Source organism: Diorhabda carinulata, chromosome 1 (assembly GCF_026250575.1).
Source record: "Diorhabda carinulata isolate Delta chromosome 1, icDioCari1.1, whole genome shotgun sequence".
NCBI classification, from domain to species: Eukaryota; Metazoa; Arthropoda; class Insecta; order Coleoptera; family Chrysomelidae; genus Diorhabda; species Diorhabda carinulata.
Window position 1 is genome coordinate 5,230,980 of NC_079460.1, and position 19,952 is coordinate 5,250,931.

The 19,952-nt window shown below is 34.0% G+C and overlaps 1 protein-coding gene across 3 annotated transcripts in view; it reads left to right on the forward strand.

Annotated features, from left to right (window-relative positions):
* Positions 1-19,952, forward strand: part of LOC130893501 (sodium channel protein 60E) — a 72,783-nt gene that overhangs the window by 37,714 nt on the left and 15,117 nt on the right. For all 3 annotated transcript variants that reach the window (XM_057799703.1, XM_057799721.1, XM_057799711.1), the window contains exons 2-12: positions 1,237-1,445; positions 1,644-1,864; positions 6,584-6,767; positions 8,199-8,421; positions 10,592-10,726; positions 13,760-14,031; positions 15,511-15,680; positions 15,758-15,927; positions 18,113-18,251; positions 18,310-18,527; positions 18,596-18,766. In XM_057799703.1, coding sequence (XP_057655686.1) covers positions 1,237-1,445; positions 1,644-1,864; positions 6,584-6,767; positions 8,199-8,421; positions 10,592-10,726; positions 13,760-14,031; positions 15,511-15,680; positions 15,758-15,927; positions 18,113-18,251; positions 18,310-18,527; positions 18,596-18,766 — 2,112 coding nt within the window. The remainder of the gene's footprint in view (positions 1-1,236; positions 1,446-1,643; positions 1,865-6,583; positions 6,768-8,198; positions 8,422-10,591; positions 10,727-13,759; positions 14,032-15,510; positions 15,681-15,757; positions 15,928-18,112; positions 18,252-18,309; positions 18,528-18,595; positions 18,767-19,952) is intronic.

The window sequence follows — 19,952 nt, forward strand, 5'->3', positions numbered from 1 at the left end:
CGTTTTTTTTTTGAGATCATTATTTAGTCTTTAATACTCCACATGCTACGAATATATCGATAATATGGTTATTTTGGAACCTCATTCAGAGATTTTTTCACCTCACGACCATTATGTTCCAGTAATTGTAACTTTTTGGGTTTTTGTAGATCCAAAATTTGTTCACCACCTAGTTTTTATATTCTTGAATGATCCCCCTGTAGAAAACGTAGCATAGAACGGTAAATCAAAATACTAAATTGAATTTTCATTGTGTCTTATTCTTAAAACATTTTTTTTTACATAAAAAGTATTTTTGTTAACTGTTCCTGATCATATCGTACCACCTTCTATATTTCAATCCCTATAGAAACTATGAAAAAATATACAAAGTAACGTCTTATTACATAACGAGTCCTATCACCCAACTTTGGTCATTGGTACTGGACAAAATCCTGGTCTAGTGCCATCTACAAACAGTAAAATTGAAGCCAGGAAATCTGAAGAGCTAAGAAAGCTAGAAATCAGTGACAAATCGATGGACCAAATGCATAGATTGTTAGACAAAGATACCTCATTCGAATGGTAATTAACGACAACCAATCATGGGTCAATAAAAACCTTCCGCAAGCTCAAAATGTATCTCTGTGGTATACAGATGGTTAAAAGCTATTTCAAGGAGCTGGACTAGGTGTTTCTGAACCATACCTCTAAGAACATCACGCACCATTTTTCAGGTAGAAATGTAAGCAATACACAAAAGTTTATTCTCTTAGATAGCCAAGGTCTTGAAGGACCTGAAAGCTATTTAGTGCCCTATAACAGTAGTTAACAAAAACAAAGTAACCAAGCCACCAGGGTATAACAGGAAATGAGGACGAGAACAACCTTGCAGGTTGCAAGTCTTACTGTAAAAACACTCCAGATCTAATACAATCCAACAGATTCATTGCTACATCAGCTAAGAGCTTCTCTTGATGACCAGAAACGACATTGAACTGGTGGTTGGTTTTCTGGCAGGTTCTGCGAGCAAGCCATGGAAACAGCAGACACTGCGAATGTCTTGGGGAGGAGACAAGGTATTTTGGAAGCAGAATTATAAGATGAATATCTTCTAGGTGCCCCCTAAAGTATATTTTTTTGATTCTTCTATAAGAGACGAAATTTAGGGAATGATACGTTTTTAAATTACTCTAAAGAGCATGGTGGAAAGAAGAATGTTTACTGTAAATGTTATTATTATGATTTTTTTTTCAGACGTTCTGCGTGGTGTCGAAAAGGTTTAGAAAAAACTACATCCACCGATTCACAGCTACCAGTTCTTTCTTCTATTTTAGTCCGTTCAATCCGGTCAGAAAAACATGTATATATTTGTGCACCAATCAATACTTCGATTATTTGGTTATGGCAACCATTTTGCTCAACTGCGTCTTCCTCGCCATGGCCGAAACGATTGAAGAAGCCGAGTAAGTCTCTATTAACTATAACATCGTAAGAACCTTTATGAGATCGAAGACTTTATTCGAATCAATAAATTATTAGAGACTTTTCTATATTTGTCATTTGAAACGACCCCTTATATAATGAAGATAAATTTTGAATTTTTCTTAAAACCAAACGTGTTAATTGAGTGATTGATTAAAAGTATTTTTTTCTCTTTTCAGGTATATTTTTTTAGCGATTTATACCCTCGAAATGATAATAAAAACGGTTGCGAAAGGTTTTATATTGAACAAATATACATATCTAAGGAATCCTTGGAATTGGTTGGATTTCGTTGTCATCACCAGCGGTTATGCTACCATCGGAATGGAGGTGGGCAATCTGGCTGGTCTGAGAACATTCCGAGTGTTGAGGGCATTGAAAACTATATCGATATTACCAGGTTAGATTTCAAATATCAAATTATTTATACAGTTTTTCTCTATTTTTTTGTTAGTAAGATCATTAAAAATGTTAACAAACGGAACCAAAGATCTTAATGAAAGTTTCCAGGAATAATAAGCGCTTAGTCAAAAAGTATCTAAAAAACAATATCAAAAAAGTACGTAAGACGTCAAATTTTAATCATTAAAAGTGTCTGGAAATTATAAAATGTTTTATTACTAAAAAATTGCCTTCAGTTAGAAAAAAAAATTCAATGTGGTGCTTAGGAAAACAACAGTTAGTTACAGTGATTGCCGCCTCTACTGACCTCTGATATTGGTTCTCAATCATATAAATTATATTTTTCATCAATAAAATATTATAATTTGAAAAGATTTCGTGTAAGATCCTTGATTATTTTCACCTATAAAATGGTTAAAAGACATTATTTCAAGCAAAGAAAATTTCAATATTGTACTACATTTAAAGTAAAGGAGATATACCAGGATGGTCCCAGAAGTACCTGGCTTGACCTAGAGATGGCGGTAGTTGCTTAGAAAATACCATAATATATACAGAATATCAGCATATGTTTCAAGTTTGGACACACCACGTTGTTTAGTATTTGTTTGGCAGCCTTCAATGGTGAACGTTTTCAGTACCGAGTTTTATCGCAATGGAACAAAAACAGATGTTTCCATCGAGTATTTGGCTATCACTTCACACCCGAAACGAAAGAACAATCATAATAATGGATTGAAAAGGGAGAACCGGCTCCAAAGAAGGTCAGGACCTGCAGGCGTTGGTTTTTTGGAGTTTGCGTGGGATAATTTTCGTCGATTATCTTGATAAAGAAAAAACTATCAACGGCCAATATTATGCAAACTTACTGCAATATTTCAGCCAAGAAATGAAGCAAAAATTTGGTCCATAAGAAAGTGATGTTTCATCAAGATTATACACCAGCTCATGCACTCTATTCGTTAGATTTAGCCTCCTTGGATTATTTTCTGTTCCCAGACTTGAAAAAATCAATCTCGGTGGTCAAAGATTTTCCAACAATGAATATATGTCAATAGTTAATGGCTAACTTGACATTTATTATTATAAAAAGGGTAATAAACTTATTGATAATCGCTGAAAAAAGTGTATTTTCTCAAAATTTTTTGTGTTTCCTTTGTTAGACTACGTACTTCTTGGACCATCCTCGTATTTCTATAACACTCAGAAATAATCACTTTTTTCTCAATTATTTGCTGGTATTGCTTATTAACCCATAAATGCCCAGAACTATGAAAATTATTACAGGATGATTCAAGAAACGTTTGAAACATTCTTTGAATTGTAGTTTATGATGTTGTGTATTGGGCAGTTATGGAAATGGAGAAAAAATAATGTTATTTTTATGTAATAACAACGTTTGAGTGGTTTTCTTCTCACACATGGAGCATCTTCTTCCAATGGTATAGTAAACAAAAGCTCTTTCAGGAATTTTTGGTTAGTTCAATTCCATATTTGTTTAGGACATACTGTGAATTCTGTAAAAAAATTCAGCAAATTCAACCACTTACATCCTTTCTTTGTTTTTTCGTCGTTCGTTCAAGCACAGCCCTTATTTTCGGCATCATGCTCAGGAGGGTTATGTATATGCCTACTAGAAGAATTTGAGAATTATCTATATCCAAATTTTTGACTTCCTCAAACAGCTGAGCAGTTAACAGGTCAGCCAAAAAAACACACAGTACATTCTACTTAACACGGAAGCTACTTAGCAATAAAAGTTTGAAGACATTATTTCTTTTTATATTTACGTTTTTTTTTTAGATGGACGCATTTAGATTTTCTTGACTCAATATTTATAAACTTGTTTTCTTCGTGTAAACAATAAAATAAAAAATTTTCAGTCCCTTGAAATACGCCGCCGTATGCTTCAGCCTGTTCATAAATCCACCACTGGTTTTGTTCAAAGTTTTTTTTGTGATTCAATCTTGTTACACTAAAATTTAAAACCGTAATCAAAATTAATATCTGCAGCTGTTCCTTCGGCTAAATTTCCAAATATTTTCCCTGTTCGGGTCACCATTCACAATTTATTTCTTAGAGTTTTTAGAATACTCGACTGAGAACACGCACAGGGTAGTTTTTTCTTCTTCTCTAGTGTTCGTGTCAGATATGAACTGCACACTGTATTAAATTATTTAATAACCGTCAATGCGCCATAAATACGGCACGAATTCAAACGGTAAGACTGCATTGTTTCAAAATTAATTTAATACATAGTCGGCCACTTGGAATATAAAGTTTAATCTTCTGAAAATTACTTAGTAAAGTTTAATTGCTTTTTGTTAGGGATAAATGTCGTGCAAACTACAAGAAACGACTTCTGTGTAGTTAAATAAGATAGTTAAAGTAAACATTTTTCTCCGGATTAACTTCCTTATTTTTTCAAAATACGTATTACCTTTTTCTTTTAATGAAACTTTCTAATAGCCTTTTCTTAAGACGCTGAGCTTGAGCTTTTTTGGTGGGCCACCTAATAGTGTTGGATTCCTGGTTATTTGTACAAACTCTATAAAAAAAATTTCTTCCCTGTAGCTCAACCCATACAAAAGATAAGAAAAAAGACGGTTTGCAACAGCTACTGTCGGATTGTTTTAGACCGAAATCATGGAGAAAGTCGTTATCTCAAGTCCTAGTATCATCAGCAACCAAGGATCTCTTGATCTATATCATCAACTTATAAGGAATCTTGAGCAAACGCTCTGGATATATTTCTTGGAAGGATCCAGTTTGCTAATCTTCTAAATAAATTGAGATCATAAGGTTTGTCGCCCTGATTTATAGATTGATTCAGTACCTGTCTCAAAGATCGGTCGTCATTTCAAAAGGGATTCAGGTTAACCATTGTTTTCCCCAGAGACTCACCAACGATTCACTTGACAAAGCTACCAACTCGATTTACAGCTTCGTTCACACCAATATCATCGTTTATATTAATAATTTCGACTCATACCCAACCACGTAGTCAACAGCAAAACTGTACTATCAATACAGATTTGATTTAACATAAAATATCACCATCATCGTAAATTCCTGGCATAGTCATATTGAACACTGTCTGAAACGCGTTTCGATAACCAAGTTATCATCTTCAGAGACTGAAGGTAAACTCGAAGGTAAAGTTGAGTTCAGTCACTGAAGACGATAACTTGGTTATCGAAACGCGCGTAAGACAATGTGTTGGTGTAGTGGTTGTTGTATACAGTATGATTATCACCAACGGTTCCATAAATTCTTAACTGGCTAAAATAGCTAAGGCAGCTTCACAAAAACTTGGAGCTGTCTTGAAGACCAAAACGCTGCATACTTCACAACATTTAATTAATTATAAGGCCCAGACTCGTTCATCTTTGGAGTATTCCTTACATATCTGGAGCTTCAAGCTTAACCTTAGGATTCTCGACTCAATAGAGAGCAAGTCTACTTATAGATGAAGAGTTGGTAAGAAACTTGGACAGCTTAAAGCGTAGAAAAATTCATTCTAAAGAAGTATTCGACTCAAGAATATCGGAATAGCTAGTTGGATGTTCATTTAATGAGACTTCTTAGTTGAAATACTCTACCGTTGTCCCCATCCTGTATAGTAGGTTGTTTCCATTGTCTTCATCCCATGATTCTATCCATGATAATAGTTTAGGGCTGAAGCTGTCTCCCTGTCTTATCACAATCACAATCTATACTTTTTACGGACAGTGCCGTTATGGCGTTAATCCGTATTTTCGAAGTTCAGTTATTTAATAATGATACGAGGGCGGTTCAGATATAAACCAAACAAACGCTCAGACACATTTATTTATAATAATATTTAAAAAAATGTACAATTTGTCTCCTCTTCGGAACCTTGATCTCTGTATCAACTTCCTCTGAGGTCTTCTTTCAACGGTCATGGTCCAAACATATAGTAATCGCATAGTGATAAATCCGGACTATAGGAGGGATGTTCTAGTATCTCCTACCCCAGTTCTGATATTGTCTCGAGCGTGTATGACTGCGGTGTGGGGGCGCGTTTTAACCTGCAGAGGAATCGCATTTCAAGCTGGAATGCTCCTCCGTATCGAACGATAAGCAGGTTTTACATGTGTTTTCAGAGGGTTAAAGTAGTGCTTGCTTTCAAGAGTGTAATAGAGCACCCATAATTTGTCTGTAGTGAAGATTCGGAATCGTTCTCCTAAGCCTAGTATCGAAGCGACGATAAACCTTCAACTGCATTAATGTTTGTTCCAAGATTAACAATTATGGAATCCATAGCGTCGTTTTTTGGGTCTACAATGCCAATACTAATGTCGAGTTAAGCCGAAATCATCTTACGCCTCTTCAGAAAGGCGAATGCTATCTGGTGTGATGATGGTTGGAGTTCGACGATCTAGCAGCTCAATGTCATCTTTAAGCTCTTTGGCACAGCAGATCTACTAAGGAACTCAATACCGAATTGATTTCGTGGAAATCGAATAATTTCTATGTTTTTAATGCCTTCCTTAAATGAATGTATGAATGAATGATAATACGATGTGCAACGGCAGTCGGCTCTTGATGTTAACTCATGGTCGTTGCACGTATCTTCAAAACGTATAATATTACTTAAATCGGTCACCTCATATTTTACAACGAATTTTATGAATAAACTATTGATCAATAATTGTTTTTTCTTTGTCATGTCAAATTTTAATTTTCCTTCCAGGCTTGAAAACCATCATCAACGCCCTCTTACATTCCTTCAAACAGTTAGCCGAGGTTATGACCCTCACAATCTTCTGTCTGATGGTTTTCGCGCTGTTCGCCTTGCAAGTATACAAAGGGGAACTGAGAAACAAATGCGTGCTCAAAATGGACGATCACAACGCTTCCTACGAGGTCTGGTATAAGTAAGTCATTAACTTTTATCATTTTTCGTGATACATAACGATTAAAAACAATACGATCGATTTTGATAATTATATTTTGAAGTAATTGCTACATATTTTTTGATTTTATTATTTTGGTGCACAATTTTGGCCTTATCTCTAACAAGTTCGACCAATAATCGTCTTCTATTTGGTTCCATTCGTTTTTCAGGATATTTCAAAGATGTGCCTTTGTACTTTCTGACTTCCCTATCCAATTTGTCCCACAATAATTTAATTGGGTTGAGGACCGGCGACTGTGACGGCCAAATAATTCTCCATTTCCAATGCTTTCAAATATTCTTTACACAACTTCGAGGAATGGGATCGTTGTCTCGCGGGAAGATAATTTTTTACCGATAAGGCGCTGGATAAATTCATATTTTTTGTAGCCTTCTTTCTTCAAAATCCTTTCAATTTCTACTAAGTCTTCAATCGCCCTTCCCCCAAAAATCTCAAATTTTGACTCATCACTCCATAAAACTCTCTTCATGCGTCCAAATTTTATGTTATTCAACTTCTTAATTTTATTTTGACGATTTAAGAGATGTTTCTCCACCGCCATCCTTCCAAAAAGACAAAAAGATTCATTGATCTGAGCTGCTATCTTTGGACTAGTGAGTCATTGATTACGTTTACTTATCTTCAACGGTTGGGGTTTTTCGAAATCGTCCTCTATCTATCTATTACTTTTACCTATATATGAAAACTTGCGATTATAGCAGGAATTTTAACCGATTTTTCCTTGGTTTTACCCATTTCAAAACTTACAAGTCGGGACTTACGAGAAAGAAAATACTTCGTATACGAACTAGAAATCAAGATGTTTTGGTCGAACAAGGATAAATCACAGGGTCACGAGGACTAAACTACAATCATAAACACCAAAGAAATAATTCATAGCTAAAGAGTAATGAATAAATTAACCGGTGATTACAAATTTTAACTTGTCCAACAAAACATGCGCTCATATAAAGTTAACAAATAAAGGACACTATTATTTTTGGATTCGATCTACTTTTGATGATATGAAAGAGAAATTTAATGAATGGATTACGGGGTAGGCAAAAACTTTTGATCGGTAGTATATATTTTATTTTTTTTTTGTTTTATTTAAAAGCTCTTGTCTACAAAATGTTAACAATTTTTTGACATAAAATAATTTCTCTCTCTTTCCGATATACGCAGTGATAGATTTTTTTATTTTAAACTTTTTGCGTGGAATTTTTGTAGTTTATTGCCTTGCAGCTCGAACACGATTGAACTTGCTTCGCTTATTCTATAAAGTATCGTCAAACCAAAAGTGTAAACATGAAGAATTTGCTAGTCAGTTTTATAAGATGTGATGTTAATAAAACAATTTTCTGTTCCGTATATTTGCCGTAGGAAAATTTTGTGAATGTTATGTTGTAGCTGGACTTCGGACCCTTCAAATTGGTTACGACGTAACTCAACAGGAGAGCCGTATCTGTGCGGGAACGTCACCGGCTCCCGACATTGTCCACCGACTCACACCTGCCTCTGCACCGGCGGAAATCCCAACCACGGTTACACCAGCTTCGACAATTTCCTGTGGTCGATGCTAACTACGTTCCAGCTCATCACTCTCGATTATTGGGAAAACGTATATAACATGGTTAGTATTATCGTTTATTTCGACGCCGTTCATGATTAATACAATATTTTAAACTAACTTCTAAAAAAAATAAAGATAAATACGAGTAAATATTTATAGCCCTCTAAACGTTAACATTTTTTAATAACTTTCTAGTTATCTTTAATATAAAATATCTTCAGCTAATAACCAATAGATGGCGATACATTCCAATATATTATGGCGGATGAAGGATCTGATTTGACAGTAACATTTTTTTTATTTTTTATAGAAAATTTATAACCTCAACTTTATACATAAGTTTTATTTTTATAAGATAGTTGCTTGGAAAGTTTCGAAAACGTCAGCACTTATTAGCATAACTTGAAAGATTTCCTTTAGAATTTCATCCATTTTGGACGCTTAGTTTCTGTTTGAAAATCTTATAAGTAAATAAGTAAGTCATAGTGAAGATTTGTTCCATATAAGGATTTTTTTAAAGCGTTTGCTCGCTTTAGACCGAAAGTGTATTGGAATAAACATTTCCCAGGCCTTATTATCGCTATTTAAAGAAAATAAAGATGTTCTGGAAGATGGTGTTGTGGTTGTTTAATATGACTACTGGCAATTTTCGGTCTCATAAAAAATAGATTACGTAGAAAACTTTTCAAAAATTCTCGTATAATTTTGATAATTTTTCGTTGAGAATTCCAGCTTTCCTAGCACTTTAAAATATGCCTTTTTAAGTACTGTTCATTATGCAAAAAAGCACAAAGAGCGCGAACCCTTCACCAGATCGTAACCTCGATTCATTCAACATACAAAAGCGTGTTTATCACTAAGCGGTTTTTAATTAGATGCATCATTAAACCCTGTGTAAAAAGTGGCGAAATTGTAGGGAGGTCCACCAAATATCCAGGATATATTCAATTGATGATATTAAGTGGCTTGCAAAATACCCAGAATTGAAAAACTTGAACGGATAACATGCATTTAGTCAATTAATAATAATAAGTGAATGGTACAGGATGTGATGGCAGCAAACAAGCTCAAAATCATCCAATTTCGAGCGAATTTTTGAGCAAAATTAAAGATACATCACTCAATAAGTTGTGTCACTAACTAAGAAAAACAAAATTTTTTGTCAAAAATCGATTTTATTCATCAATGTAATTACACAATCATTCAAACGCTTTTCTAACTTCTCGATGCCGCGTTTGGAGGAGGATTTATCTTTTATCTCAAAATAGACTTCAGTTTCAGCAATTACTTCTTCATTTGGACTCAATTTCACACTAGCGAATACTTTTTTCAAATCAGTAGTCACTGGGGTCAGATCTGGACTATACTTTGAGTTTAACCATCGTTGCCATCGACTTGTGAATCGTTGAATTGTCTTGTTGAAACTTCGATATATGAGGCCGTTTTTCCTTGATTTTTTGCATTCAAACGACCTAACAACTCAATGTAATATTCCCTATTGATTGTCTCTCCCTTTTGGAGTTAAGTGATGAACAATATCTCATGAGCATCTCGAAAAACTGAAGCCATAACCTTCCCAGCTGATTGTTGCGCCTTTGGAAGCTTCGGACGTGATTCACCGGTTGCAGTCCACTCAGATGATGATCGTTTTGATTGAGGAGTGAAGTGATGGATCTGCCTTCTGATGTTTCCTGATGGCCAATTTGTGGACTTGTTTTTGTTTTCGCCATCACCATCAAAGGTGTCTGTACGACCACGTTTAATTTCAGCAAACCCTTAGCAAATGGTTCTTTTCGATGGAGCAGAGTGCGAATAACACTTTTAAAACCATTGCTTAGCTTGTACACTCCTTTATTCCATCAAGAAGGAATGATAAATTAACACACGAAATTGATTCAAAAAATAACAAAAGTAGCTTCACCTAAATGGCTTTCACTTTTTTACTTAACAAAACATCATGATATTTCACACATAGTTTCTTTAAAGTTGGTACTTCGTAAACGTCATAAAGATTTGACAATGACAGCACCGTCTTTGTGCCAGCCACACGATTTATTGAGTGAAAATTCAAACATAATTTGTTGAAAGTTGGTACCTCGTAAACGTCATGGATTTGACTATGACAGCTCCTTCTGTATGTCAGTCACACGATTAATTGAACGATGTAATATGTGAAGTTTTTAATCGATTTAAATATTCCTACTACAAACTGTTGATTAATTTTTTTCAGGTGCTGTCAGCGTGTGGTCCAATCAGCGTTTCGTTTTTCACGGTAGTAGTTTTTTTCGGATCGTTCTATCTTATTAATCTAATGTTGGCTGTGGTAGCTCTTAGTTACGAAGAAGAAGCAGAAATTACTCAAGAGGTAGCTATAGTACTATATATATACCGATACTTTTCATTTTATTATTATTATTATTATTATTATTATTATTATTATTACAATAAAGTACGGGCAGGGACCCTAAGATCCATAAGCCCTGAAATATATTATATATATATTACAAAAATTAAAGTAATTAAAGTACCTAGTTAGAAAATTAAAAATTACAAGGGAAAAAAATATTTAACTAGAAAATAGAAAAGCGTCCAGTCTATTCTTAAAAATATTGACAAACGGTGCCGTTACAATATCCTCAGGTAGATGATTCCATGTTGAAAAAACACGATTACACAAAAAATGTTGCCTTGTCCGACAAGTGGATCTTTCTTTTTTCAATTTCCATCTGTGTCCTCGAAGCCGATTATCGGTGACTACATTAAATATGTTTCTTAAGTTACCATAATTGAAATTTAAAATGCGATAGGTGATTATCATATCGCCACGAAGACGACGTTTTTCAAAGGTCGGTAAATCCATTATATTTAGTCTTTCTGTATAACTAGGTCTTGTACGCCCGAGGGATAATCTGGTTGATCGACGCTGAACCTTTTCGAGAAGATCTTTTTCCAGCACTAGTTCCAGACACCACACAGTTCCACAATACTCCATAATTGGGCAAATATAAGTTTTATATCCGTGGTAATTGTAACACCGAGATCGTTACAAGAATTCACTCCATTTAAGGCTTGACCATTTAAGCAGTTTGTATGTCTCGGATTGTTTTTGCCTAAGTAAAGAGCTACAAACTCATCTGCATTAAGAGGCAACATCCAGTCTGAGCACCATTTAGAGATCGAATCCAAGTCCTCTTGAAGATTTATATGAAGAGATGAATCAGCGAATATTTTCGAATCGTCGGCATAGAAAACTTTGTTACTTTGAGAATATGAAATTGGAGGTCACTTGTGTATATTATAAATAAGAGAGGACCCAGTAGCGATCCCTGCGGAACACCGCTTAATACGGGTTTCTCAGCTGAAAAACAATTTCCCACTTTCACACAGAACTTTCTATTTGTTAAGATTGAGTCAATCCACTCCAGTAGATCACCTCGTATGCCAATATGTTCCAATTTATACAGTAATCTTCGTTTTGGCACTCGGTCGAACGCTTTCGCAAAATCTAGGTAAATGATGTCCGTCGGGATTTTCTTGTCTAAAGATTTTGTCCATTCATTAACACACCAAAGTAGATTCGTCATTTTGAACGTCCTTTTACAAATCCCTGTTGTTGTTCAGGTATCAGTTTTTCGATCAAAACAAATTCATTGACATATTCTGAAATTATAGATTCCATAACCTTACAGATGATTGGTGTGAGGCTAATGGGGCGATAGTTCTTGGGGTTAAGTTTATTGCCTTTCTTGAAAATTGGTGTTACCGACGCTGTTTTCCAGATAGGAGGTAGTATGTGTGTATTAAATGACAAGGACATTATTATAGACAGAGGATGAACGAGAGCATTACAACATCTTTTTAGAAATAGAGGAGAGATTAGATTAAGACCGGGAGAAAAGTTGTTTTTTAATTTTTGAAGGTGACATTTGACAGTTTTAGGAGTAAAATGAAGTTACTCTAAGGATGAAATTACTCTTGTGGGCAGAATGTCGGGTAAATTATTTTTGATATTTTCAGTAGAGAAAACCTTAGACAAAGTGTCTGTCAAAACTTCGGCACTGTCAGTGTCATTTTGACAAACCATGCCGTCATCTTTTTTTATTAGAGGATTGGATGTTTTTGATGACAATGATGATCGAATGTATTTGTATAATTTTTTAGGATTGTCGCTGCATACTATAGACTCTTGGTACACTTCTCGGGCTTCCTTTATTGACTTTTTTAAATCTTTGGCAAAATTTTTGTGAATTTCAAAGTCAGCTTGACTGACCGTGCGCGTGTACTTCCGCCACAATTTGCTTTTATATCTAATCAAGGAGATTATTTCACCATTGATCCAAGGTTTTACTTTATTTATGTTCACTACTTTCCTGATAGAATACTTGTTTTTAAGGTCCACAACAGTAGTTGTAGATGTATCCCATACTACAGTGGAATCCAGTGAGACACCTAAATTTTGTGCCTAATCAATAGTAGCTAGGTGGCGGTTCAGGTTCTCAAAATCGGTTATTTCAAAAGTTGTAGCATTATTGTTTTTAGATGGCAAGTCAACATTAAATTGTATTTGGCTTGTAATGACTGCATGATCAGAAATACCTATTGGTGAGCCTATCACGGGCTCAGTCAGTAGTTGTTCGTCATTTGTAAATGATAAATCTAGGGTAGATGGTATATTATTGATTCTGAAATGTGTTGGTTCGATTATCAGCTGGTTAAGATTAGAATTTAGGACAAAGTCTATGAACCGGTTCTTAGAGTTTAAGCAATCCCCAGGTGCCACAGTAATTTTCCAAGTAATTTCTCGAAAATTAAAGTCGCCGACGATGACAACATTTTCGATAGTAGACAAATACTGTAGTTTTTCGATGAGTGATATGTCATCAGCTAGTTGAGAGTCTCCAGGTCGATAAACACAAACTATGTGGAGCACAAACGAAATTGAAGAAATTTTTAAACCTAATAGTTCCATATTATTGACAGAGACATCAAAAGAATTAACAGCAAAATGCTTTCTTATATCTGAAGACAAGTAAATACATACACCTCCTCCACGACGATTCTTTCGATCACATCTATACAGAGAGTAATCTATTATATAGTACATTGAATCATGATCTTTTGATGTTGACTAACCAAGTTTCGGAGATAAGGGTTTCAAAACTTGTGTAATACATAACAATTCATTGAATTTAGAGTTAAGAGTAGCCAGATTCGTGTATAAGAGTAGCCAATCGCAAAAACAGGACTCTGCAATATCTCATATGAAATTTCACGGCTTTATTTTATACGTAGAAGGAAACATTTTTTCCAATATTCTATTACAAATAACAAAATCTGACAACATTGTTATCTACTAATATTGATCGAAAGTAAAACTTAATTAATTTTTCGTGAATAGGAGAGAAAGAAGGAACTGGTGGACCACCGAGAGGATTCCACGTTTAGTTTCGATCCTTCAACGTTGAACGTAAAAAAATTGTCGAAACAGAAAATAAAAAAAATCGACGCCAGAAAAGGAGTGCTGTTATCGTCTTACACGAGAAAGAAGACGCGACGCAGAAAAAGAAACAGAAGTTGTACGAAAACAGGCGCAACTGAAAACAACGGCAATAAACAAGAGACCAAAGACTCCAATATATTTCAGATGTCTCCAAAGAAAAACAGTCGAAGGTAACGCAACTGTTTTTTTATTTATTATTAGCTGGAAAAAAGGAAATATGACTGCGGTAATTTTTTTTTTAATAACATAATGTATTTTCGAAATTTCTGTTACGTTTTATCGTAGAAGAATCGATTTTCTTCGAATTTGACAGTCCGAAAATTTGCGGTACCTTTAATGTTTGTATTGAATGGATTAAGTAACTATCAATTGCTAGGGGAGACTGTTGTACTTTGAAACATTTTTTTAGATTCTTCACACAGAAAAAATATTATTATAATATAATATAATAATTATTGCAAGAATTTGAATAAGTCATTTCAATTTTTGTGTCCATTTACCAAATTCGAAAATTAAATTTTTAAAAAAGGAAACAGACAGTAAAAAAATAACAAAACAACAGATTCAAAAGACGAGTTTATAAATAACTAAAGAACAAATTGTGGTAACTCAAAAACAACAAAAAGTTTCTTTTTATAAAAATTCTGCATTTGAATCTTCATCTGCACTATCTACATCATCTGTTGACATATGGGTCTCTACTACCTGATATTTTTTATTGTTTTTTACAACTTTTGTTTCCATTTTTTGAACGGCAAGATTTTTGGAGTTGATTTTTTATATTTATAATTGTTTTTCCAGTCTTTCTTTGTATTTATCCTGGCTACTGCTTTTGGAAACGGCTGGCGAAATAAATCCTTTTCGAAGGGTCTGCATTAACATTTGAAGATTTCAATGGTGAGGTTTTTACACCTAACGGCCCAGCTCTTGTTTCATCTGTTGTTTAGGTTAAAGACTGAGTCTGTTTATCAAAATAACGATTCTTTACGTAGGAATCCATAAAATCTTAATCTGAAAAACCTCTTAATATATTGTTAAGCAGGAAAGGTCGAGGAAAAGCAGTTCCCAGAACTTCTGCTACTGAGTAAATATCAAAACTCTACATCTTGGCTATAAAATAGTTTAAGAAGGCTATATGGTCAATTTTTTTAGAGGCCTGTCTACTGATCTTCTGGTAGTTGGAGTCTCTTTGAATGCCTTTTTCGTAGGCCGATCCTTCTCTATTCTTTCGACGTGTACCTTCCACTCTCGTTTTCTCTGTACCCTTCCGACCACATTTGCTATCTGGTAGCAGGCCTTTCTAATTTCGGAACTGCATTTTCTGATCTAGAAGATTACTCTGAAACAACATTTTTAGAAGATTGTCTTTGTCTTCTGTTATATGGACAACATCATCTGCGTAGCATACAATTCTGAACTCGCTGCATTGGAATGTCATCTTAGAGTTTGTTGTCGTGCTGTATTCTAAATGGATAAGTGAGTTCCTTAATGATTTGTAGCACTTTTTTGATTTGGTTTGTTTTACCCTATCGAAAGCCTGGGTTAGATCAACAAAGCATAAGAAAGCTTTTTCTATAATGTTGTTATCTATTTATTTCTATATTTCGCGAAATTGTGAAAGTACCGCGTTAAAAAAGATCGTTTTGCAGATCTGTCACGCCGAGTCGCAGTCCTAGTCCGAGACATAGTAGCACACATAGTCAACAAAGTCAAGAATCGCCTCGACCTCAAGCTTTGCCCCTTCCCCATCCTCTTCCGAAACACGTGCAACTCAACGATCCTAAAAGAACAGATACTTTACATCCTCATAATACATTGGGTAAGTGGTGGAGTCAATCATAATATTTCCGTTCATCCTGTATATATATTCTACGAAATATTTTCCATTCACGACAGGTCCAAATCCGAATAGATTAGGTCTGCAAAGTAGACAAGCCAGTAGTAACAGCGGGGAAGGAAACAACAGAGAGTCTTCCCTTGATGATTCAGGTGTAGTCGACGACCACGAACCGGAAGGGGATGCTACGTCGGAGGAAGTTACATCTCACCTTACTCCAAGCAGTAGGGTGAGTTTTTGAATAAATAATTCAATACAAAAGTTTCAATTCATTTTTCTATTAGTCAACGATTGGTCTAATCCGCCTCTGTGCCCTTTAACACATTGACGGTTTTGAAAAATTCACGAGTCTCATTTTACCCAGATATGTTTTGATCACGAAACTTTTCACGGCGTAGATACTCATTTAAAATCCGACTTGGAGTTTCTCAAGACTTGAATTTTATTCAAAGCCGTGCGTAAAATTTTCATACATCATTTTCTAGATAAAAAGAATGTCGTGTGAAGTTTTTTTCGGTCAAATCTATTTTTTCGTGAGATGTGTGATGAAAATTATTTTATAACAATCGTACTTTTGCTACAGTGAGTTTTTAAAAAAATTTTTTTGTTTATATTCAGCAACGAAATACACAATAATAATATAGAGTGCGAACTATAAAAAACATGATTTTAATTTCATTTCACTTAGTTATCCAATATTATCTCAATGTTCATTTTTCTCAATTCCGCTTATAAATGAATGAATTACTGAATCTGCACAATTCGATTTTCCAAACTACACTGCCGATCATAAAATTAGGGCAATCCCGTTAAAACTGTAATACAATTTAGTTGATAACCAGCCTATATACTGCTTCTCTTAAAACAGGGGGCCCGGGCCTAATTCTCTTTTAATTTAATTTTTTAATTTATTGCAGAATATTCTACCGTGAATCCTCATTAAAATATATAATTATGACAATGTCAAAGTTTCGTAAATTAATGTAAATTCTAGATTCTAGGTTAGTTACTACTTAACTAGGTGCGCACGTGCTAGTTACGCCTGCTCGTGCTCCACACACTTCCTCTACCTTCCCCTTCCACCATTTAATTTTTGAAACATAGTACGCGAACATAAAGGGAGGGTGGGTGGCGAGCCTGCAATCAAATGTCAATGTCAAATACCACACTACACCAACTCTCACAACTACACTGTCACTATCACAATCAATGTACGTTTTAAGTTTCTTTTATATCTAAAACTGTCAATTCATGTATATATTTTCTTGCTCTATTCCCTATAAAACTTATTAGTGCAGTCTTGAATCTTTTTAGTGTATTTTCTTTTTTCATATCATCTGGTATAAAGTCCATAAGTGCAAATAATAACTTCTCTGTCCCATGTTCTCGTTTTCAATTTCAAATTGTACCAGTTTGTGTCCTTATATTATAACCACAATATATTTGACCTATTTTCTCCAATAAAAATATATAACAAAGGGCCCAGGACTGTTACTTGAGGCACTTCACCTGTCACTTCTTGTTGGGATTATGGGGTATTTATGAAAAAAACTATATACGTTATCAATTGAAAGATTATTTTATTTTTATTACTGTTTCGATGGTATGTCCTTATAATGTTAAGTATCGGAGAGAAATAAACTACCTTCTAACTAAACTTAACATATTTTGAATTCGTATTATCGATTTTATACTTAAACTTGTGACCTGTACCTCGAAGACCATTTTTTTTCTTCATTTTACGAAATACCAAAATATATTCTTTAACAAGGTTAAAAATGATGTTTTAAAATAGAAAACTTTACTTCAAAAAATTAATATTATAAAAGAGAAGGATTTTTGTAATATTGTTATACTTATTTTAACCTGTTGTTTTCGATTTTCATTATAACTTAAAAAAAGGTTTTTAGTAGAATGTCGAAAGCTTTTGCAAATGAAAAAATTCTCACGAATTTGTTGACTCTAGCTTCCACAATATTTTCTAATACTTTAGCTAGGCTTGTTATCAGGAAAATTGGGCGATAATTTGCCACATCATAGTTGACTTATCATCACAGGCTGAAAGTTTTTTCTATATTTTCGGTTCTACGCAGTGACTTTCCAAAATGATCGTGTAATGTTCACATACAATTTCCTCTGGACCTTCTCCATTTTCAGGACATGTATGAAATTTGTTATCCTTGTTTTCAGTACAAAATTTCACATTTAATCCTCATATAAATTTTAGTAGTAATAAAATAGATTTCATCTACCTATACATTTGGTATATAAAGTAATATATCGACGACGTAGTCACAATAATTTATGTCTTCTGGTTGCATACCTCGAGTTTGAAATGTCAATACTTTATGTTACCTCGAAACAGTTATAGGATATCGTAAATATAACAAACAAACATTTTATTGCCCTTTCAGAGAATTGAGGTGACACCTGTCACAGTGGCAGTAACTCCCAAGCAAATAAAAGTTATCAAATGCAACGGCGTGGGTAGCTGTAAGAAGAAGGAGATGTACACGCTTCAACCTGATTATCTCTCGCATATCGTTGTTATCAGTGAGTATTAGAAAGTATTATTTTTATCACCAGATGTCACTACATTTTTTATACGCAGATCAAGAAATTCCTGATAGAAATTGCAACGGTTGCGAGCAATGTTGTATAGATTACGACGGTTGGTTGCAGTTCCAGCAAGGGCTTTATCAGATCGTTAAAGATCCACTGTTCGAACTGGCTATCACGGTATGTATAGTCCTGAATACCATGTTTCTCGCGATGGAACACCATGGAATGAGCGAGTCCATACTTAGAGCTCTAGATATAGGAAATAAGGTAACGAAAATAATATATATATATAATCGTACAAAATCAATTTTTCTTTGTTTTTTTTTCTTTCCCAGGTTTTTACTTCCATATTCACCTTCGAATGCTGTCTGAAAATAATGGCTCTGAGTAAAGACTTTTTTCATTGTGGATGGAATATTTTTGATCTTATTATTGTTTCTGCTAGTTTATTAGATCTGATATTCGAACTGGTTGATGGACTGTCGGTATTAAGAGGTCTACGTTTGGTAAGTACTATAACAATTTCAATTTTATAAATCTTGATTACTAAAAGTTAGGTTATGTCGTAGATTTTATATTAGTCGAAATTGAAGAGCCAAAATTTTTAAAAACAGTTATTAATAAACTTGTCACATCTTTACTTATCTAATTAAAATTACGAAATAAATAAAAATCGAAAGGTAATTTGCTATACCATATATGGGCAGTCTCCGACTTATTTTTTGACCCAAGGACATCCTTCAATTAATTATTTCAGTATTATTATCGCATTAGATGGATTAAAAATAATTCAGATTTATTTAAATATTTAAATTAAGGCTGAGACTCATTTATGGAAATCCGGAATGGTTGCAGCCCTCTACTGGATTCCCAATTTTTGTAGTGAATTGAATTTGTAGTCTGGTTGTTGAATCCTTTGTTGAACTTCCTAAAATGGGGAAAGAAACAGGAATTACTAAAAAAAGAACGAGTAGGTAGAGCAGATTTGAACAAAAAAGGAGCTCATACTCAAACATATTAAAAAACTGAGTTTATACTTTTTTACCAAAGAGGAATCTGTTTTTTTCTATTTTTTATGCTCCCCAAATAGCAAATACGAATTTACACGGAAATTATTTTAAATTTTCTTAAAACAAAATAAAATCCATAAAGATAACTGAAATTTTTTTGAGCACAATAAAAAAACAAGGAAAAACTTACCAGCGAATGTAAAGAATAAAATCTCGAAAGTTAGAATAAATAAATCCGTAGTGACTACTGTGCTACAATACGTAAACAAAGGAATCTTCAAGATGTTGGAAGAAAAAAGTATAAAGCCGAATGGCATATTACAAGGGTACATTTCAATTAAAATGTATCACCCACGCCTATGAAATCTAAAAGATTAAATATGAAAAAATAGAAATAAAATTACCTATACTATTGTAAAAAAAATTGAGCTTTCATTCAACACAAATTTTAAAAAATATTACGTGATGTCCTCATATAATTTTTGATAATTTTTCATTTCGATTTTTTGTCTATAATACAAAGTTAGCAGTGAATTTTTTTGTGACAAGTTTTCCGTATTATAAAAAAATGATTAATTATTCTAGGACAATGTAAATAGTACCCTTTAGTTCACCTGTATCTCTTAAATCTAGCTTAACAATTCATTTTACTAACAACTAAATTTTCAAATCGTTTTATAGC